General features: G+C 37.3%; 1 protein-coding gene across 1 annotated transcript in view; it reads left to right on the forward strand.

The window, feature by feature from the left end:
* The first annotated feature begins 9 nt into the window (after window positions 1-9).
* ATR (ATR serine/threonine kinase) overlaps window positions 10-23,085 on the forward strand; it is a 39,020-nt gene continuing 15,944 nt past the window's right edge. The window contains exons 1-27 of the mRNA XM_008925321.3: window positions 10-88; window positions 875-966; window positions 2,295-2,438; window positions 3,001-3,890; window positions 4,616-4,803; window positions 6,020-6,214; window positions 6,435-6,661; window positions 7,474-7,626; window positions 7,770-7,968; window positions 8,562-8,821; window positions 9,224-9,414; window positions 9,514-9,614; window positions 9,873-10,044; window positions 10,708-10,875; window positions 11,746-11,940; window positions 12,298-12,483; window positions 12,896-12,988; window positions 14,380-14,510; window positions 14,705-14,848; window positions 15,677-15,770; window positions 16,520-16,645; window positions 18,104-18,310; window positions 18,524-18,637; window positions 19,315-19,430; window positions 20,295-20,415; window positions 21,258-21,395; window positions 22,586-22,793. Coding sequence (XP_008923569.1) covers window positions 30-88; window positions 875-966; window positions 2,295-2,438; window positions 3,001-3,890; window positions 4,616-4,803; window positions 6,020-6,214; window positions 6,435-6,661; window positions 7,474-7,626; window positions 7,770-7,968; window positions 8,562-8,821; window positions 9,224-9,414; window positions 9,514-9,614; window positions 9,873-10,044; window positions 10,708-10,875; window positions 11,746-11,940; window positions 12,298-12,483; window positions 12,896-12,988; window positions 14,380-14,510; window positions 14,705-14,848; window positions 15,677-15,770; window positions 16,520-16,645; window positions 18,104-18,310; window positions 18,524-18,637; window positions 19,315-19,430; window positions 20,295-20,415; window positions 21,258-21,395; window positions 22,586-22,793 — 4,912 coding nt within the window. The 5' untranslated portion in view covers window positions 10-29. The remainder of the gene's footprint in view (window positions 89-874; window positions 967-2,294; window positions 2,439-3,000; window positions 3,891-4,615; window positions 4,804-6,019; window positions 6,215-6,434; window positions 6,662-7,473; window positions 7,627-7,769; window positions 7,969-8,561; window positions 8,822-9,223; window positions 9,415-9,513; window positions 9,615-9,872; window positions 10,045-10,707; window positions 10,876-11,745; window positions 11,941-12,297; window positions 12,484-12,895; window positions 12,989-14,379; window positions 14,511-14,704; window positions 14,849-15,676; window positions 15,771-16,519; window positions 16,646-18,103; window positions 18,311-18,523; window positions 18,638-19,314; window positions 19,431-20,294; window positions 20,416-21,257; window positions 21,396-22,585; window positions 22,794-23,085) is intronic.

Below are 23,085 nucleotides of genomic sequence, written 5' to 3' on the forward strand. Positions count from 1 at the left end.
CGGAGCGCCGCCCGATTCAAAGCGCAGCGATGGCGGAGCAGGGCCTGGGCATGGCCTCCATGATCCCCGCGCTGCGGGAGCTCGCCGGGTAGGACGGGCCGTGTGTGTGTGCGGGCTGCGCTGTGGGGCGGGGGAGGAGGAGGAGGATGAGGAGGAGGTTCCTGCCCCGCTGCTGTGCGGGGTGTCCCGGAGCCGGGCCCGCGCCTGCTCCTCAGCGGGACAGGTCCCCTGTCCCGCCACCTGCCAGGGTTTGTGTGCGCTCACTGTGAATCAAACGACCTGGGACATGTTTGGCTCTGAAGTTTTAGTGGCAGCACGAAATGCGCAGCTTTGTTCTATATTAGTCGGGGGGCTAATGTAAAGGCACAACTGTATGTTGGAGATGTGACCTGACAAGAGCTGACTGCCTTCTCAGTCCCCTGGGTAGTCACTGCTGACACTTCTTACCCGGTCATCTGTACCTGGTCAGTTGAATAATTCTGGTTACTTCAAAAAGTGAAAGAGGTTCTTAATCTTGCTTTTTTTCTGCATCAAATCTGGTTTCTTCCATGGTAGTAGCATGGGGATAAATCCTTTGGTTTGTTAGATGTGGGTTTAATATATATCAAACATAATTACATAACTAAAGGCACTTCAGGTCATTATAAAACATTTGTACTTCTGAAAACTAAAGACAAGGAGTGACAGGCTGGTCACTGAAACAAGAAAATTAAAAAAAAAACACCCAAACAAACAAGAAATCAATTTGTGTTTCCTTTAGAAGACTCTAGAAGAAAAAAATCAGTGTTTAATATTGTGTTGTTGAGATAGACTTCAAATAATTACTTTGTACTTTAAAATTGATGACATCAAAATATTGTACTTTTAATTTTAGTGCTAGCCCAGAAGAATACAACACAGTTGTGCAGAAACCAAGACAAATCCTCTGCCAGTTTATTGACAGAATTCTTACAGATGTAGATGTTGGTAAGCATTACATCCCTGTCTTTTAAAATTATATGCTTTAAGTAATTCCTGCCAAAAATACAAGTTACAACTCTCATTCTCAGAAAGACTTTGTTGAATACAATACCCTTTGTGACTTATTTTTGTAATAAATTCTGTATTTTCTGTTATGATGTGAAGTTACCTAAGTGAAAAAAACCTAAACACACACACATACACACCCCCCCAAAAAAGGAGGGGGGAAATGCAGTGCAGGCTTGTATGAATACAGGTGCTGGCAATACTGAAAAGCAGGAGTATCATGTACTGTGATTGTTAATGAATATTATAGCTTGCAATTCTTAATAATCACGTGTTCTTTCAGAATTTAAATACTTGGATGTAAACAGCTTTAGTTTTAATATTAGAATTCTAACAAACCCTTATTTTAGTACTCCCTAAATAATGTTGAGGTTCCAATTATTACAGTATTTCACTGGCATTTTGATAATTATGAAATACATACACTATCAAAGTATCATTTCAATTATCTGTACACTTGCATCCAAGAGAATCAGAGTAAGGGTAACTTACTCTTTCCAAGCTATAATTTCTTGTAGCTGTCTCAGTAAGACTGATACTTTGGCTGGTGAATTGATCAATTCATACCCATGTTACTCTGTAGGTGATGCATTCATTAATTCTTTTATAGTACTGAAAGGAAAGGCTGTAAAAATAAAAATCCAATCTGCTTTATATACTACTTTGAATACATAAGTGTTGTATTTTATCATTGCCATATCAATTTTCAGGGTAACTGCTGTCTGAATCTCAAATAGTTTCCTTCTTGTGCTAGCTAACCCAGTGGAATTCAGTGTGATTCAGATACCTGTTTCAAAGGAGCAGCGTTAGATATGTTTAGTGTTTTGTTAAACTTTCTGCTTCAGTAAGCTGAATTTACCATTTAAAAACTTGTATTTCCTGAAGATTTAGAACAATTCTCCGAGTTGTTTCTCTACCAAGACTATAAACCTAGGGGAATGTTAGGTATTTGCTGTTCTTCACTCATCACACAGTTGGATAGGATGTTAACTGAATGTTAGTGCATGTGGTGTTAATATTATTTAGTGAGGAATTTATATTTCTCTTCAGACAGTTGGGAGTCACACAGAGGGTTGTACATATGCACAAAATCATCTTCATGGATTAAAAAAGCATACTCTCAATAAATAAATAATTTGGGAGGTTCAAAACCATATCATAGTGTTTTATATATATAAAAATATCCTCATTAGGTGTGAACAAAATTTGTGAAGTTGATTTATTACAATGCTAATTCAGATATTGTTGTCTGCTTTTTCTTTTTAAAGTTGCTTTGGAACTAATTAAGAAATCAGATTCGCAGCCAAGTTCTGTAATGTTGCTTGATTTTATTCAATATATCATGAAATCTTCCCCCCTTATGTTTGTAAATGTGGATGGAAATCAGGAGGAAACAGAATGCAGTTGCATAGGTGAGTTTGTTGAAAATGTTATGTTGAAGCTTGGTATTTTCAAGATTTAAAGTTGTGGACATCATCCAAGAGAACAGAAATGGGAGAAAGGCAGGTGTGGAAGTTTGTTACAAATTTATAAGTGAATATGATGATTAGACTTAGAATATTGTGAATGGATTTGCACTTGTGATAATGGCAGTTTATTGGGACAGATTTTGATGTTATTCATTCCCGTTGCATAGTGGTATTACCTGGCTCATGTTGATGAGAAACGCTGTATTCATTGCCTGAGGGTTTTTTTTAGGCAGAAGAAAATGGCTGGAACCACCCAGTGAAAATATGTGTCTTCCATTCCCACCCCAACCCTCGTGTGCTGCTCCTTCCTCTTTTCCTGTTTTTCAGTGGGATCTGCTGAATAAATGTCCCAGTGAAGGCTCTGTTTACTAGGCCTACATGCATTTATCTCAAGTTTTCCTTTGTTTTACTGATAAGCAATATGCTCCCAGGGAGGTGCTCATTAGGAGACTGTGGGTTTTATCTTAATAATTTTCCGTTTGCTGTTTCTCTTTTCTTGTCCTAGAATTTAGTAACTGGATCATAACAAGGCTTCTACGAATTGCTGCAACTCCAAACTGCAACACATTGCACAAGAACATTTGTGATGTCATTTGCTCTCTACTTTTTCTGTTTAAAATGAAGAGTTGCTCCATTTTTGAAGTACTAACTAAAGACTTGCTGCAGCTTTTCCAAGACTTAATCATCTTGCATGAAAGAGATGCACAGAAACATCCCAGGGGAAATGGACTGATCTGGCCAGTGACTGTAAAGAGATTTTCAAGCAGTATAAGTGACAAAGTGGGATATTTAAGATTGGCACCATTACAGCTGATGGGTATGCCCAATGTAGAAAGTTTAGAGGTTATATTAATGTCTATTCTGACAGATATTGTTGCAGATGTGTTTTTTGTCAGACAAGATATTATTCTCTGGGGGATAGGCTGCTCCCTGTTGGAGTATGGCAGTCCTAAAGTTAAAACTTTGGCAATGAAGTTTCTGGTGAAGTTAATTCATTTAGGAGGACCTCCAGAACAACTGGCCAGTATTTTCTTCACAGTCTTTTTTGAAATTCTGCAGTCAGCCCTTGAAATGGATACTGAGGAATCAGAACTCTTTGGAGAACCACTCTTACTGTTAGTGAGGACATTGTTGCCTTTTGAAGCAGATTCTTACAAAAAGATTGAACCTGTCTACTTCAATATGCTGCTGGAGAAGCTCTGTGCACTGTTTGAGGGGGATGTGTTTAGGTGTCTTCAGTCTGAAAAGCTGAAAACTACTTTTTGCCATATACTGCAGTATTTTCTGGAATTCGTTCCAACTGGCTATGAATCTGCCTTACAAGTAAGAAAAGCCCATATCAGTACCATATGTGGGATTTTTGTGAATGTGGTTGGAACTCAGGAGGAACAGGAGGTAGGTTAATTTTAAAAACGGTATTTGTTGTGTGAATAGATCAGATACAAAAACCTACACCTATACAAAGAAGAAAATTCAGGAAATGCTATTTTTAGTTGCATATTTAGGTTGATATTCCTTGGTTTTTAACTGTTTCATATGTTTGTACAGGTCAGATTTCTTTGATCAGTGGAATGTAGCTGGACTCTTCTGTTTTTTAGATGTATTGAACTGTTGATAAGCTATGCAGGCAGAACTGTCTGTAATCATAAATAACATCAGAAAAGTATAAAATGGGAGTAAGGCCCAGAGGGCAGCTTTATAAGTAATTCCCATTCTCCTGTGTTCTTACTTTCTAACCATGTGATTTTATCATGTTTGTTAGGGACAGGAAGGTGTTGATGTGCTGAGTGTTCCCTCTACCCCATGCATTCATGTGTGTATTGTATCTGTTGTCTCTTAAACTTTGTGTGTCTGTCCTGATGGCTTTGGTAGCAAGGTATTATGGCAGGAACTGGGAAACAGCTGTGCAAGCTGCATCCTCTCTGGTAGTAACACAGGAAACTTCATTGCTTATAAGAGCTTCCATCTTACAATTAAGTTTTTGGACAGAAAGGTTTTTAAGAACTTTGTTACCATAATATTTTGAAATTTTGCATTTTAAGTCAGAAACAATAATAGCACATCTTTGGGAAGTAAGGCAGAGCATACATCATGGTACCTCTGTTGTTTGTCCATCCCAGTATCTGGTGAGTCCACTTTACACGGCATTAAAAACACAAACAGAAGAAATCCTTCAGGAGCTTCATGAGAACCAGCAGGAGACTTCTGACACTGATGGGTGGAGCAGCAGCAGTGATGAAGTTCCAGAGAAAAGGCGACGACTAAGCCTCCCCACAAAGCATCCAAAGAAATCACCCACCCCTTCAATGTATGACACTTACTCAATAAGTACTGTTATAGCAATTTGGCTCTTGAATAATAAATAACAACTTTTTGAGGCAGTTAGTTCTTAACAGCCACATTGAAGTATCTTCTGGGGAAAAAAATCCAAGTGATATTTTGAAGGATCAAAATCTACAGTGATTTTTAAGCCAAGCTTTAGTTAAAGAGACTGTATTTTTAATATGTTCAGTGGAAATTATTTTCATTTTTACCTACTGAAAACAGAAAAGCTGAGAGCATCCATACAAAGTGACAGAATCATGTGTTTGGCTGTGCTATTAAGCAGGAGGTACTTAAAGCAGATCTAGTTGAGAACAGGTAAACAAAGCCAGTTCTCTCAGCCTCTGCTTGTGCTGTGCTTCAGCTCCCTGATTTTCTTGGACTTGCTCCAGCTGTTGATCTTCCTTGTATTTGGGCACTCAAAGCTGGCTTCATGCTGTACTCCAACTGTGGGCTCATGATCAGCCTTCACTCCTGAGTACAGCCCAGTATGACCTTCTTTGCAACAAGGTCACACTGCTTATAGTCAACTTTTCCACGGGTCCACCGGGTCACTTTCTCCAAAGCTCCTGTACAGTCAGCCAGCCCTCAGCTGGTTCTGTTCCATCAGGAATTTTGTGGCAGTTGCAGGACTTGTCCTGTGGACCTTCATGAAGTTCTTGCCGGCCAAGTTTTGTAGCCAGTTGAAGTCTTCTGAAATAACAGCTCTCCTTTTCTCCACAGAGCTACCTCTCTCAGTGTGGAAAGAAATCGAGGGTAGGATTTGCCCCTGGTAAATTTGTAATGGCCATTTACAGTCACCTTCCTGTCCCTCATGCAGGTAGATATCAGTTCAGGGAAGACTTTTTCCATAACCTTCCCCAGGACTGAGGTTAGGCTAACAGGGCTAGAGGATTCCTTGGATCCTCTTTGTTTTGCCTTTCTCAAAGATGAGTGTAAGTATTTGGCTTTTTATGGTCACCAAGACCTTCCAAGGATTGTAGAGTTATGGCTTTATAGCCTTTCAGATAAGTCTGATTTGAGTCATACTTAAATTCAGAGTTAGTCTCTTTTCCTCCCAAAGAGCACATTTAAGCTAAAGCTTCATGTGGTATATTCCTAATCCTCTATCAAACATGGATTAGCACTGGTTTTGCTATGATGATTTATCCTTTCTGAAAAAAAGTATGTGTTGGAAAATAATTAATATGGTCAAATTACAGACGTAGCCCTGTGAACATGAAACTGAAGAGCTCTCTGTGGAATGCCATCACTGAGAAAGCTGCATCCTTAATATCCATTCTTGAGAAAGAAGTTCTGCCAGTGGATGTTCTCCAGACTGTGGAAGGCATTGCTGTGGTTCTGCGACTGGCTGCTCTGGGCATAGTTCATTGTTCTCCCCCAACAAATTCTGCCAGGTAAAGGGACCAAGGAGAAACTGTGAGACCAACAGTTTCTTGTAACTGTCCTTAAGATTGGCGTAGATTACTTTAATGCTTGTCCATGTATCAGCATAAGTGTTGGGTAAGTCCTGTATGTTTCGAAAAAACCCACTTTCATAATAACTTTGCTTACAAGCAGTACAATATTAAATGTTTATAATCTGTTGAATTGATCATGTGATTTCTGTTTTAACAGTACAGATCATAAAATATTTCATCCGTGTAACTCTGGCACATGTAAGAGTTCTCCAAGCTCCTCAGATTCAGTGGTGAATACACAGTTCAAGTGGATTTCCTCTGATTTTATCACAAGAGTAGTGAAAGTCTGCAGAAACCTGTTAGAGGCTGCTACACAGATTGTTAATCTAGAACAAGTGATTGACAGAATAGTGAAAATCTTTGATGCCTTGCTGTATGCACAAGGTGAGAAATCCTTTAAACTAACATGTCTTTTACTGTATTTGTGAATTAGGAATGCATCTGACTGTGTTAGTCTGTTGTGGTAGAGGTACTGAAATTCTAGATCTTGTGCCAGTATTCAAAGTCTTGTAAAAAAAAAAAGCTAAATAAAGTAAAAAAATAACATTATTCTCTTTTAGGGAGCTTAATTTGCATTCCTTTTTGGACATGTTTTACTTCTCTTTGTACTTCTTTTGATTTTTATCTGACCAAGAGAGTAAATGAGGATAGTGAAAATACATAAGAAAGGAACAAACTTCAGGCAGTTTTCTTTTTAAAACACACAGAGGCAGCATGCCTTATTATCTTAGTTCCACTCAATTTCAAAGCTTGTGACCAGCTTCAGCAATGTGGCATGCAGGAATTGTACCAAAAATATAAAATACTTGCATGTTTTTTTAAAAAAGTAACCAGGGTGTAGGATGGAGGACAGACTCTAAGACTGTAGAGTTATTTTGAGTTTAGCTTTTTAGACATCCCAGAGCCCACCTGAGAGTCTTCAGACAAATCCAGAAATACCCAGCTTCATTCTGCTGCTCATGTATTACATTCTGTCAACTGTTTAATGAGGTTTTTAGGTTATTTTGATGTAGCACTACAAGATTTATTATTACCTGTCTAAAATGTAGGATATCAACATGTGGGAATAGTGATACTAATCTTTGTTGATAGAAAAAGTAACATTTTGTAGCAAATTAAGAACATAAAATGTTTTATAAACTATACAGTGCTGAAAAAGTATATTTTTCTTGTTGTTTTTTATTTTTTTCCCCTAGTGAAAACTCCACTGAGTGATCAGACTCTTGATATCTTATGTGCATTGCTGTCTCTGCCCTGGATTTACAGCCATCCTGATGATTCTTGTTTTAAGCCATCCATGTTTGGGTTTGATCCTCTAGTTTTGAGTCAAAAAACTGCACAGAGTTTCTGTAAGTATGTTAAAGTATATAAAACCTAATATCTGTTTGGAATGATTTTTCTATAGCAAAATTATTTTCTTTGCCCTCTTATGGTGACTGATGGTATTAAAAGTTTAAATCAAGTAATTGTTTGCTTTGTTTTTTCCCTTTAGCACTCCCAACTCAGTCATACTGTGTGCTCCTTCTGTCTCTCTTCCCAAGAAACATTCATCTGGATTGGAGAAAATCCATTTATCATTGGGCACTACAAAGTCCCCATGAAGTAATTCGGGCTACTTGTGTGAAAGGATTCTCTCTTCTGCTTCATCCCACAAGTGTGCAGTCCTGCAGCACGATTCCCAAAGTGCTTTTGTATGTATTGATCTGCTTTTCTGGGTTTGGGCAAGAAGAAAACCAGAAAATAAGAAATGTAGTACAAGCACCAAAAAAAAAAAGTTAATTTCTATTAAATCCAGAATTTGTTAGATCTCAGTTACAGAAATCATAAGATATCAACAGGATAGGTGTGTGTGATGTCTGTATGACAGAACAGTGTTCAACTACCATGTCAGTATGCAAGTTCTTTTCCTGGCTAGAGAGCCCCATTTAAATTGAGGAGGAGAAAGGAGCTATCTTTGTCAATGAAATCTATGCCATATTTGTCCATATGCCTCTTACAATTTTTCCAGTTTCTTTACCTTTTGTATATATGTCTTGGTGTCCTCTGTCCTTTTGTTAGTCTTCAGTTTCTGTCTGACCTGCCAGACTCACCATGCCCAGCGCTACTTCAAATATTTAACAGAACGTGAGGGTACTCTGAAAAGGACAAAGATAATTTAGTGAGACAGATCCTTAAATTGTCCTGATAATACTGTCAGTATAGTTAGAGAATTCAGACAGTGTAGAAAAACAAATTTCTAGGTAAATGATCTACTAAAACGATTTCATTTTTGTTTCCCTCTCAGAAATCAAATCAAAGATGAGTCTGAGCTGGTCAAGGAGGCTTGTGCTGCTATAGTGGGGAAATTATCTTGCTGCCTTTCTGGTACATTCTGTGTACAACCCTCCTTGGCAGACTCTGCTATCAAACATGTTACTCATGATATTCTGTGTAGCAGCCTCACTGTGACTTCTACTCATGGAAAAACTTGTTCTGTGCAAGCCTGTGTTTTCAAGCCATTTCTTGTTCTCCTTGAGAGTAAAGCACCCAGTTCAGTAAAGCTAGGTATGTGGCTTTACCTTTATTAACATTTTATACTTCCATATGAGGTACTAAGTCACTGCTTCTGTACCTTTCTCCATTCCTTTTATTCTATATTGGGTTTTTTATAGCTATAACTTGAAGTGTTGTATTTCAGTTGATATCACTGCTAATGTTTAATATTGTCATTAATATTCTTTTAAACTACCTTGGCTTAATTTTGGTCTATGACTATATCTAGAACTGTAATAATTGATAAAATCTGAATTTTAAATAGCTTTTCTGTTTTACAGTGTTTACTCTTTTGATTAAAAAAAGTATAGTGTGCTTTATGGCTCGCTTGCATCACTGTTTTGTGCACTTCAATAGGTTTTGAAAAGGTATTAAAAATATATTTTCCTTTCCTCCTCCAACCATGCCACCCAGCATTTATAAAAAATATACCTCATCTTTGCAAACATCTGGATTTTAACACTGATGAGTCCAGTGTGAAGATTCTTGTTGGGTCTTTATTAAATCTAATGGAAGATCCAGACAAAGATGTAAGAGTGGCTTTCAGTGACTGCATAAAGAACATACTAGAATCCTTAGACTCTGAGGAAGGATTCATAAAAGAGGTGAATTCATATTTATTTTTGGGTTTTTGAGTTTGTGTGTCTTGTTTCACTAATGTCAAACACTAAAATTATTTTTTTGTTTGTTTTCCTGTGTACCAGCTGTTTGTTTCAAGAATGAAAGAAGCCTATACAAATGCCAAATTGTCAAGAAATAATGAGCTTAAAGATACCTTGATTCTCACAACAGGAGATATTGGAAGGTATTTTTGATAGTGTCTTGAAAACTGCCCAGTCATGTCAGTTTGTGGTGCAAAGTAACCTTTTGTTCAAGTGTAAGATTAAATTACTGATTTTGAAGTCAGCCTTTGTCCAGAGCCTGCTGCAACTGCACAGAGCTGTTGATTCATGTGGGCTGTTCCTCAGTGTCTTCTGCCCTGCCATAGGAGGTGCAGATAAGCCTTGCAAGTACAATGAAGAGGTATTTTGCATATTTCTTTTTCTCCTGCTTGCTTTGTAAGGGCATCAAAAGGAGAGTTGGTACCGTTTGCCCTCTTGCACTTGTTGCACTGTTTGCTGTCCAAGTCGGCTGCCGTGGCCGGAGCAGCGTACGCGGAAATCCGCGCCCTGGCAGCGGCCAAGGCCGTCAAGCTGCAGGCTTTCTTCAGTCAGTACAAGAAGCCCATCTGCCAGGTAAAAAGATATGGTGGTTTAGAAAGGCATGTGTGTTCAGGTTCTTTCTGTGTATTTTGAAAATGGTATTAAAGGTAAAAGTTGCAGTATTTTTACAAGGTGAAATCTCATAGGTTGAGGAAGATGATTTCAAGAAAAAAAACCCCTACAAATATTCAGGGCGGAATGAGAAGTCTTTGACTTTGTCTTGATCTTCCCTCGACAATATTGCTTCTCTGTTTTATTCCCTAGATGCTGTCATTCCGAATTAGAGGGTCTGTATAGTTTCTTGCATTATGTAGTTCTATTGCTGCAAGACACAATGACTTAAAATTGAAGTCAGCATTTTACAGGCATAATTCTGACATGATTGATTTGGGTTTTTTGTTCTACCCATTACCTAAAGACAAAAGTTCTCTTTAAAAAAAAGTTGTCAAAAGCAAACTTTTCTAATTTTGAATTTTTTTTTAAATAATGCAATATTTGAATCTAGGGTTACAAAATTGAATGTAATTATTAAGTGGATGATAATCCACTTCTATTGCAAAGTAATAATCATAGATCTCTGCACCATAAATGGGAGAGAAAACCAGGTGTACAGAAAGGGGAGTAAAACTCTTCTGTTTAGTTTTAGAGAGCAAACAAGGGAAAAATAATACTAAATATCTATTTCTTCATGCTTAGTTTCTAGTGGAGTCCCTGCACTCCAGCCAAATGGTGGTGTTGGGTTCTCCATGCCAGGGCAATGAGCTGCAGAAACAAACAGCTGATCACCAGAGAGAAATGGCTCTGGACATGTTAACTGAGATTGCCAGTGTGTTTGATTTTCCAGATCTAAATCGCTTTCTCTCGGTAAGTTGGTCGGTCCTTTCTATTTTTGATATTTTGTCTGTGTGCTTGTGAATTTCTGTTTTAATCCACAATTTTTCTGTGATTGTCAAAGATCTGGTTTTTTTTTCTCTAGTTACTGTTGTTTGTTATAAAATAGACTACTTTGTGATTGCTGCAACTGGGAGCTGAAATACAGAGGATCAGTTTTATCAAGGAGTTAGAGGGATGGCCATAATGCTAATTCAAGTGTGACAGATAATGAGCAAAGATCTAGAATACTCATTAAGTCTATCTGTATTAGTGATCTGGTGCTCTTGGAGGGATCCTTTGTGAGGTGTGATTTTTGCATGGTTTCAGCTTTCTTGTTTCAAATGAGGAAAGCTCCTATTCTGTGGATTCTGCTCTTTCTGATCTGGTTAGATATCTGTTTTACTGGAAGACTAAGTAGCTTCATAATCATACTTGTATTTTGCTTGTTAAGAGATGAGAAATGCACAACTGTTAACTAAGCAGTGTTCTAGTTGAGTGGTAGGTTGGGGGAATACCTGTACATGTTTTATGTGGGCATGTTGGTTTTTTGGTTTTTTTGGGGTTTTCTAAGATTTCCATATGTGGAGAATCTGACTGGACACAAAAAATGCCAGCTCACTTCTTGCTTACTTGTTTCTTAGTATTTGATTAGGTGAAGCAGCTCCTGAAGTAATTAGTTCTATCTGCGTTTTTACTCTGTATTTCCATCTTATTAAAGTTCTTTATTAATACCCATGGTCATACTTATGACCAGGGATGTGTGTTGTGGTGCTGACACAAATGGAACTAAGCTTAATCCTGGGGTTTTGGAGGATTTTTTTGTTTGTTTTTTTCCACTAACTGCTGTTCTTAATTTGCCAGCGGACCCTGCAGGTTCTGCTTCCTGACCTTGCAGCCAAGGCCAGTCCTGCAGCCTCCACGCTCATCCGAACCATCGCGAAACAACTGAATGTCAACCGAAGAGAGATTTTAATCAACAACTTCAAATACATCTTCTCTCACCTGGTCTGTTCCTGCACCAAGGATGAGCTTGAGCGGGCACTTCATTACCTCAAGGTAAACTGGCATTTGCTCTATTCTACCTAAAGATGAGGAGCAGCAATTGATGCAGAGTGACCCTTCTGCTTTATTTAAGTTAAGGTATTGCAAAGCATAGAGTGGGAAATTGTATATGCAGAAATTTTGTTCTTGTTATTTATAATCAGTTCCGTTGGCTCTGAGGAATGGTTATAAGATACTTTATGAACTTAACAAATTCTAAAAATTTTTTTTTGTTTGGCATTTTGCTGAATGGAAGCTTTTTCTTTGGTTTCCATAATAAATCAACCAGAGCCCAATGCCTCCTGTTTCTCAGTGTGCTAATTTCATTGTGATTAAATGAAGACTTGGTTTCTGTTTGCTGTTTGATTACAGAATGAGACTGAGATAGAACTGGGCAGCTTGCTGAGGCAGGACTACCAGGGGCTGCACAATGAGTTACTGCTGCGCATAGGAGAGCACTACCAGCAAGTCTTCAATGGCCTGTCCATATTGGCTTCGTTTGCCTCTCATGATGACCCCTATCGGGGACCCAGAGAAATAACATCACCTGAACAGATGGTAAGGACATCAACATTTTCAGGTTCAGTTTTGCTCAGTAATTGTTTCTTTTTGTCCGTTGTGAGAGTGAAGGCATTTTGCCATTATTTGAGACAAAAAGTGGAGGAAAGGCTGGCATTCCGTATTAAGTGTTCCTGGAATAGGGAGATACATACCAAGTATGCATAAAACCAAAACAAACAGTGCCCAAACAAACTGACAACACACACATGCAATTCCCAAAACCCACAACCTAATAGGGATGTGTGCCATTAACACTGGTATTTAAGTAGCAGTGTATGTATTGGGGATTTTTCTCATTTGTCTTTCAGAATTAGCATTTCATACCTGCTTTTTAATTTCTTAAGCTTAGGAATGTGTTATTAGTAAGACTATTTGTTTTTTTACCCTTTTTTTTTTTTTTCCTCCACAGGCTGATTATCTGCAACCTAAATTGCTTGGTATCTTGGCTTTTTTTAACATGCAGTTACTGAGTTCCAGTGTTGGCATTGAAGATAAAAAAATGGTATGTAAAATTAATTTTGAATATTAAAAAAAAATAAGCAAGGGCTATTTTGATATTCCAGACTTACTTGTGTGGTCATGCAACTGTCACTGAAGTCTCAATGATACTGAAGTTCCAATATGATTCTTTAAACCTGATGCTGTTACTTCTTGTTTTGTTTCTTTAATGGTCAGATAATGTACATATTTCAGTCAGACATGGTATATATAACAAGTCAGTCAATGAGGAATTACAGAGGAGGAAAAGTGTGTTATTTTTAATGTGTGAAACAAACAACAGTGGGAGGATGAGGGAATACTGGAGAAAGCTGGAGTTACTGCAGTGAACAGGGTTATATAAGGGCACCAAAGGGCAAAGGTAAAATAAGATGCAAATCCAAGAGAAACTGGACTTTATTAGTTTTGCTTCTCACAGAACAGCTCCTTTAAGCTTTACAGTAATTTAGAGAAAGTAGAGCTCACAGCTCAAGACAACGTGTGAAAATTCTGCTGAGGCAGTGCTTCTAAGCACAGGACTGGGCTTGTAGCCACCTCACACAGGTAGTGCAGGTGATTTCTGCAGGAAATTTTCAGTGCTAGAGTGGATATAACCTTTATATTGATAGACTGCATTTTCTCTGGTGGTTTTTTGCTTCTCAGATATTCATGTTGAGATGCTCTCATTTTCGTAGCCCCATGTCTTCACATTTTATGAATTTCTTAATTTGTATAGCATTTCTTTTGCTGCACCTGCTATTATTTCTATCTTTTCTTGTTCTGTTTTTTGTTCTTGATGAGTTTCCCCTTGCATGACCTTTCCTCAAGCTCAGGTTTATTCCCATGTTACTGATCTGTCGTGCTGGACATTGTACTACCTTGTTAGAGGTAGTGTTACTGGGACTGAAATATCTCCTGCGTCTCAGGATTTCTCTTCTGTCAGTGACAGCTGAGCTATTACCTGTTCCTGATGCTTGCAATCACTTCTGCTAGAAGTTTTACGTCAATGCTGTTTGTGTTTTGTTGCTTTGCTTTAGTTGGGTTTGGGCTTGTTTCTTTTCTTAAATGCAAGTTTATTTATTTTCTCTCTGCTCTTTTCAGCTTTTGATATATAGTCAATCTTGTCTTAGAACAGACATCTATAATAACTAACTCTCCTTTGGTGTCCACAGTTCTTCTTCATCAATTTGTCAATAGCCTAAATAACATGGTTTCTTGTTACAATTCTATCATTAGAGATTTCCTTTCATTCTCTTTTTTTTCTAAACCCGAATTCTATATTGAAACATCAAACTGATTTTGATGTCTTATACAGCATGATTTCTTAAACAGAGGTAGCCTGATTTTTTTAGAAAATATGGCTTGTACATGTTTTCCTGAGTATCTAATACACTAAAATGCCTTTTCTCTGTCTAGGCTTTAAATAGTCTTAGGTCTTTAATGAAGCTCATGGGGCCCAAACACGTGAGTTCAGTTAGAGTGAAGATGATGACTACACTGAGAACAGCTCTGAGATACAAGGATGACTTTCCAGAACTGTGTTGCAGGTGAACTGATGGTGTACCAAAGCAGTGGCATACCTGCTGTTTCTGTCCTTCAATATACTGGTTTGTTTTGTTCTGGACAATAATCTAAACCACAGAGCTGAAACAGCTTAAAATGCTTTTCTTGACTCACCTAAAATGTCTTATGCAGAGAAGAACCATTGATTACTGTTGTTTTGTTGTCTTTTCTTGTTTAGAGCCTGGGATTGTTTTGTTCGAAGTCTGGACCATTCCTACCTTGGCTCCTTGCTTAGCCATGTGATTGTGGTGTTATTGCCCCTTATTCATATCCAACCCAAGGAAACTACAGCAATATTCCACTTCCTCATAGTTGAGAACAGGTACTGTTCAAAATATTTTCAGTTATATGGATTAAATCCTGTTACAGGAATGGAGATAACCCTAAATTTAAGTTGTCCAGCACTGAGATGAGAACTTGTTTTTCTGCTAAATAGTCCATCTTTCTATACATTTGCACTTCTCTAAAATGTGTTTAGATCTTGAAATCTGGCAAGCAATAGCCTCATCTGAAAAGGTGTTTTTATATTGTCCTTATAAAAATACATGATGCTGTGGCAAAGTTACAACCAGTCAGACACTTAACCCTGCCAGGTTTCCTTGAGTCTGTGTTTTTTCTGCTGGGATGGAAAATCACTTCCCTCTACAGAATAATGATGATTGCTTACATTTGCTCTAAGATAGAGAGAAGTGTAGAGAGTTGGGAATGGGGAGGAAATGAGTTCTTTGTTTTCTTCAATAATTAGAGTTATAATTATGAAGTGGACAGATTATAATGTTGAGTAAGATTTCATACATTCTCTTCAAGTGGTCACACCAACTGAAAATAAAATCAAGGGTTTTTTAATAAAATAGGGTTTTTTACTTAACCTTTTTGAAGATAATGTTGAGTTAATTCTTTTTCATCTTATATTTTATAGCTTAAAAGTATGTGGGTTTTTTTTTCTGGTAGGAATGTTGATAGTTATTATCTTGATTACTTTTGTTGGGCTTTCATTTTTTTTGCATTCTATCATACCAACAGTTTTCAAAACAAAAGTTGGCAATAGGAATAATAAAGTTCTTATCTAAGGGTTTGGATGGGTTTTTAAGAATTTTCTGATCCAACTAATGTTTGCTATATTCTTTGCAATATTTTTGGTAACTATTAGGGATGCAGTACGAGACTTTCTACATGAAATATATTTTCTGCCTGACCTTCCTGAACTAAAAGAAATTCAGGTTGTCCTTCAGGAATACAGAAAGGTATGCTTCTTTTATTTAGTTGGTTGGTTTGAATGCATCAAATGAATTCATGACAACTGAGGAAAACATTTAAAGTTTATTGCTAAATGGAAATAGTATTTATCTGCTTCCACCACAAAACAGGTTTTGTGTATCACAGGAATAGTTTGAAGCAGGTTCTGATTCTTCTTTAGGAATGAAATATACTCATAGTCAACATTCTTGTTTCTATAACATCTCCTGAACACAAACTTTTCATCTTTTTGTGAGACTAAAGAGATCAGAATGTTAAAAGTCAGCAGCATTAGCTATGGCAATGACTGTGTTACAAGAAAAGCTACTACTTTTCGTTTGATCCTTTTTCCAAACACAGGGAGCAAAGTCTGTCTGTTTTTAGCAGTACTCTGTGGTCCATTTCTGTTGCTTGCCCTCAGAATGATTAGGTAATAGATGGGGAGTAGCAGTTACTTCGTGGGAATGAAAAAGTAGAAATTAATTTGGTTTTAGATAGACTCAAAGCAAAGCATTTTCTTCCGATTTTATAGTTTTTATTTACACCATCATTATATTTACCCAAAAGTGTAGATATAGCACCTTTTGGGAAAAACATTTTAAAAAACAGGCAGAAAGACAATGGTTTATGGATATAGGTGAGAACATAGGCAATAAAGTAGTTGTTTCCATGTGTTCTCACTTGTGTTCTTTGAGAGGCTGCTTAATCAGATTCCTGTTATGCTTAACTTGAACTTCTTATGTCCTGTCTTGTTCAGGAATCCTCCAAAAGCACCGACTTGCAGAGAGCACTGCAGCTGTCCATGAGAGCCATTCAGCACGAGAATGTGGATGTTCGTATCCATGCACTCACCAGCCTGAAAGAAACATTATACAGAAATCAGGTATAGAAAACATCACTCAGCAGAATTAAAAACAAATCAAATCAGCATCTGGAGCATCAATTTAAAGCTCCTTACTGTTGCAGGCTGTTCCCATGAACTGTGTTACTCTTCTCAGTTCTTTAAGCTATTTCTTCACATAATGGGGGAAATGGGTTCTTTTTCATGACATCTCCATATGAGAGGACTTTCAAATCTTCCAGATCTTTGTGATGTTGATTCAGCAAGGCTAGTGGTACATTTGCTTTTTTTTTTTCAACTCTGAGGAAAGAGATATTTCACAGCAATCTGTTTTGTGGGCTTATTCTCTGTTAGAACATTTATAGCTTTTGCATCAGGAGCCTAATACATAAAAGCCAGCATTGTGTGTGTGTGTAATATCTGGAAGAACTAACATGTTTGACCACCTCATACCTTCAGTTTTTTGCTCTTCCTTCTTTATCTTCCACCCTCAAAAATTTGAATCCATTGATCCATATTCAAATAAATTTTATAGCCACGTACAAGTTGAAGATAGTGCTTTACAAATCTGTGTGGTTATTATCTCAAAGGGTGACCTGTTAGGAAAAAATAATAAATCTGTCCCCTTAGTACCTCTAAGATTATGGGACACTCTTTAGTTAGAAATTTAAAAAAAACCTTCTAGCTAAAAGAACAGTCATTGTGTAAATTCCTGGCCAGTCTGTAATTCTTGTGGCTCAGGTCAGCAAAATGCTGCCATGTCTTGCTTAGTTAGAGGTCTAGCAAAATAACTGAGGCAAATCAAACCCAATTAGTTCCACAGCTTGTGGAACTATTTGCTCTGTTATGTTGGCTGTGGTTTCAGTTTTCATTAAACATAACAATGACAAACATCTTCATTTTTTTCTTTATTTGGACTAAATATGGAACTGGGGAATAAAAGATGGGCCAAAACAGAAAAGAAAGGACACCCAATTAAAATGATGGACATTGATTAAAAGACTTGAAACCCTGGGCTTTATAGGATATGAGAGTAAAGAAATGGCCAAGACATGGCAAATAAGAATACAAATGGCAGCAAAACCAGAAGGTGTGACAACAGCTGCATGAAATAAATTTGGAGGAATTCTGGAACATATGAAGAAAAGGGACAAATAAGTGAAAAAGATAATGTAGAAAAAAAGAGAGGTTCTTGGTGTAAGACAAGGAAAGAAAATGAATTTAGTAGAGAGGTGTATGATAATGAAATACATTATTGGCCATGACAGCATTATTAATTAAGGCCCAAGTCCCTTATTCATTTGTTTAGCTCTTCCCAGGGCAACAAGCAATTCAGTGCAATGGGGCTGTAGTTAGAATGAGGCAGGATTGGAATCACTGACCTAAAGTCACGGCCAAATGAAATCAGAAGAAAGAGGAAGTTACAGATTGGAAATTTCCATGATTATTTACCATAAATATTGTTGTAGAATAACTCATCTTGATTTTTCAACCTCCTAGGACAAATTGATCAAGTATGTAACAGACAGTGAGACTGTGGAGCCAGTCATCTCCCAGCTGGTGACTGTCCTTCTCATTGGCTGCCAGGATGCAAATCCTCAAGCTCGACTGCTTTGTGGAGAATGTTTAGGTGAACTGGGGGCCATAGATCCTGGCAGGCTCGATTTTTCAACAAGTGAAACTCAAGGAAAACATTTTACATTTGTGGTAAGAAGCACTGCAATAGTGTTTTGTTTAGCTTTAAGAGTCATTTACAAGTCCTTGGGAGTAGGGAACCTCTTATCTTTAGACCCTTTGAAAATCTGTACTTGCTTTCTCACCTAAAACAGTTTAGAGTTAAGCTTCCAAGTGATTATTTAGAGATTAAAGACACAGCTATTACTCTGTTTTAATAGAACTGGCATTCTGTTTGTGTTTGAGGCTGGTGTGGAAGATCCAAATTTTGCCTATGGATTATTAATGGAACTGACCAGAGCATTCCTTGCTTATGCTGATAATGTTCGTGCTCAGGATTCTGCAGCATATGCAATTCAGGTAAGACACATGATAGATCCTATTTTTTCATCACAAGTTATTTCTATAACATTGAACTTAAAATTGTGCAAAATAAATGTAAATTTTGAGATACATGTTTAAGTAATTGAAACTTCATCCTGTACGGCTTTAAATTAGAAGGTACACTTAAAATTCTGAGGAATTGTCAAATAAAAGATAGATTTGTTTGCTTCTGTGTCGCAGTATTTTGGGAGACATCTGGTGTTTCAGAGGTAACTAACAGTCCATTCATAATGATTCAAGGAGTAATCCTGAGAGTGACTTAGAATTAGTGCTGGTTCCCCAGGAAGAAATGAAAAGAAGTAAGGATCACTAAGATAGTTTCTGCTTACACTTTTAAGAAGCAACTGAAAGGGAGTGTACCCTTATTTTCAGACTCTGGTCTTTGCTGCTGGTTTGACAAGGAGGAATCAGACTTGTAGTCCTGGTTTATTGGCAGATGCAAAGAATATGAGATAGTGTGGTCCAACCAACTGGACAGTCTGGGAAATCAGTAGTTATTTGAATTAAGCATTCCATAATTTCCATCTCATTACTTATCATAGAATCACTAAGGCTGGAAAAGACCTCTAAGATCATTAACACCAGGTTTGGTTACTACTGTGGTTGTGAAAATTCTCTGTGCTAGCATGGTCATGTAAACCTTGCCTTTGCAGGAGTTATTATCCATCTATGACTGTAGGGAGACAAACATTGACTGCCCTGGCTCCAAGCTTTGGAGGAGGTTTCCTGAGCATGTGCAGGAGATCTTGGAACCTCACTTAAATACACGGTATATGACAACTTAAACAATTTCTTTTCATAACAGATTGATTTCCCCACAGGCTACTATTAACTTCATTTGGTTTTGTGATTGTCAGTCTTCTGGGAAGAGTGATATGTATAGATACAAACTTCAAATAAGGTCTTTCTACATAAAGCTGAATTAGCACTTACTTAAATGTAATTCTCTATAAATGAAACAGGCAAAGTTAGGAGCTCATACTTTGCCCAGATCTGCCTATTTGTCCCTAGAGCATTGGCTTATAAGATGTTTGAAGGTTTTGTTTCTTTTTTCTTTCCTCTGTACTCAAATCTATTAATATCCTATTACTGCTACCCTTAATGAGCTCCTCCTATTATAGAGTTTTAATTTGACTTTACATTTTGTTGAAGTCATGATAAAAATAATGTCAAGAAAACTTCTAACGATGTAATTATGTTTGTGCCTTAATTTGATTCCTTTCTATTTCCTCATGAAGACAGTCATGCTCATCTGTGATAAGCTTTGCCTTTTCAGAAAACAAACTTTTGGTCTTTCTTGCCTTTCATATATGTTCTGGGTTTTTCCTGTCAAGAACATAGTACTGAAATATTTATCAAACTGCATTTCTTAAAACTGATTTGAATAGTACTTTGAAATATACTTAACAACCTAAAATGTTATGAGAATTTTTATTTTGTGTTTAATTTTAAGAAGCTTTAGAATAACAGATGTTGGCTACTGAAAGTGTTTTCTTAATTCTGTTTCTAAAGATTCCAGTCAAGGAATTTTGTTTATTTATTATTGTTTATTATAGCATTTTATTATGGCATTTTATATGTATATTATAAATAAAAACATTACTTTTATTAAATGGATATTTTAAAATTGCAGGTACAAGAGTTACCAAAAGGCTGTAAATTGGTCTAAGATGAAGAAGCCAATTTACTTAAGCAAATTAGGTTATAATTTTGCAGAATGGTCAGCAACTTGGGCAGGTTATCTTATAACAAAGGTAAGAGAATAAATCTGCTTTCTCTATTGCTGTATACAGCACAGTCCTTGAACTGCATTTTTGGTTTCTGAAATGGGGGGTGGATGGGAGAATATGCCTCTTAGAGGACTTACCTACTTCTTCAGCAGGGTAACTGCACTTTCCCTCCCCCAGCATTGTTTCTTGGCCAGGCTTCCCAGATAGTATCAAAGCTAAAAGCCAAAGGAACTTGCCTTTGTCCAGAGACTTGTAAAACTGAAGGCATGGGCAAATGCTTCTGAATTTACCTTCTCAGTTTTGGAAAGATTTCCCCGTAGCTCCACAGTCCCAGCACATAAAAAGTATTTATCTCTTCATTTTCTTTCCCCTTTCTAATATCTAAGTGACCCACTGAAAATTTCACTTCCAAATCAACCACTGTAAGAAGTGAATTGCATTACAGTAGCTCAGGAGCTACACTGTCCTCTTTCAGACAGAGAAGAATGGAATGTCTTCATTAATTTCCTACTTTTTGAGGCTTTTTAGGGCAGAAGAGAGGCTGAGTGTAGTGGTAGACTCTCAGCCTTAAGGTTTTTTCTGTTAGCCAATGCAAGTTCACAATGGTGTAAAAAACATGGGAAAGTGGAACATGTAAGCAAAATCCCCTGGCTTTTTGTGGGATCCATAGCTGATATGTGTAATAGCAGCTGCCATTGGCCATCCTTGTTGCAGGTTTGAATCTGAGGAACCTTCTGTATGAGACAAGTATCTTAAAATTATTTAATGGACTAGAATTTGTGTTGTCAACAAAAGGAAATCTATTAATTGTTCAGATATTTGCATTTTGTAATGGTACTTCTCCTGGAAATAATATCTTTCTGTAGGTGCGACATGACCTTGCCAGAAAAGTTTTTGATTGCTGCAGTATAATGATGAAAAATGACTATAAGGTGACAATTTATCTGCTGCCACACATCCTTGTCTATGTTTTGTTGGGATGCAGTCAAGAGGATCAACAAGAGGTGAGATGTATATTATGGTAGTGCCTTCTATAGGAGTGGTCAGCTGCTCTTCCTAAGAGCTGTTCAGCTCTGCAAAATTACTGTAGACTTACAGGAATAAATTGTTTAGGTGTTAAACTCCTTTTTGTGTATTAATAATATAAATTTTCTGACAGGGTTTTGAATATGCTCATACAAGTTTGTGTTGGAACTGCTTCTCTGTGCATTTCCATCTCTCTCTTCAGTTGGGCCTAGGATGAGATACCATCTAGTTAATTAATGACTGCAGGAACATCAAGAGCTGGAGTGGTACAAAGAGGAAGAGTGCAACAAAAACAACCAATAAATTGAACTTGTATAATTCCAAGAATTCAGACCCATAATTTTTTCCTCTCCTTTGCATACAATTGCAGTTTAAGTGGATAAACTGTTTAACTACCAGGTTCATGTGGAGCAGGATTTGTGGCAAGGCAGAGATACGAGAGAAGAGTCGTCCAGAGCTTTCCTTCAATTTGCTGCAGCTGTCACTGCATGTGCCTGTGTGCTGCCATCTGTGCTGTGAGCAGCACATACATGTACAGAGAGATGCAAGTTTGCAAGGACTCGTTTGTAAGCATGTCCTGGAAGAAACAACAGAGTTAGAGAGAAGATACTGAAAAATATAACTTAGATTTCATTATTTTGAAATTTCACTGCTAAAGTGTCTGTGTTTAAACATTGTGAGTGTGTGATGATTTTTCTCATGTGAACAAGTATATCCACAATAAACCTCTGTTATGTATGTTAACTCATATTCTGTGGATTAAACCAAACAGGAAACAGGTCTTTTGGCATTGCATTTACTTAAATATAAGCAAAAAAGTAGATCTGTGATCTATTAGCCAGTAGATAGCTTTGTTCTTATCAAACCCTGAAGTATTGTATTTGTAGAAGAGATGCAGTAGGATTTGTTGTGTGTTTGAAACCTAAAGGCTTTCTCCCTGTATGGAATATCTGGACAACAACTCCTACTTGGTTTGCCATTTCTTCCTCTTGAGACTGTGAGAGAGAGAGCTTGGAGAGAGAGACAAGAGAGCTTGGAATTAAGCCCTAAATTATTAAAATATACATTTAAAATATCTAGTGTTTTAGTTTGAGTTTTGTTAATTGCTGTTTCTTACTATTTTGATGCTGGTAGGACACTTTTACCTTTTATCTTAACGTTTGTGTAGGTTTACATGGAGATTATGGCTGTTCTGAAACACGATGACCAGTCCACCAGGAGACTTGAAGACAGTGCATCTGATCTGAGTCAGCTGAGCACACAGACAGTGTTCTCCATGCTTGATCATCTCACTCAGTGGGCTAGACATAAGTTTCAAATACTTATTGCTGAGAAAAATACTGGCAAATCTAGCAAAGACAGGAGCGATCTAAAAAGTGAGTGATACTTATTTAAAATGGCATTGGCATTCTTCAAATAAGTATTTGCACTTGTGGCTTCACATTATGACCATTTAAGAATGCAGTATTAGCGTGATATGTAAGTCTGTTCTGTGACTTCTTAATATCATATTGTGATTTCCACCCCCTCCCACCCCAAAAGCCTTGTTCTGATTGCCTGTTACAGGAAATACAGATTCAAAATTCAAATAATTAAATATTAATTTCTTGGTAGTTTTCTAAACATTCAGTTTAATATGTTCTGTGCTGTCTTGCAAGATGGAGGAAG

The sequence above is a fragment of the Manacus vitellinus genome, unplaced genomic scaffold (genome assembly GCF_001715985.3).
Source record: "Manacus vitellinus isolate BGI_N305 unplaced genomic scaffold, ASM171598v3 scaffold_29_pilon, whole genome shotgun sequence".
Lineage (NCBI taxonomy): Eukaryota > Metazoa > Chordata > Aves > Passeriformes > Pipridae > Manacus > Manacus vitellinus.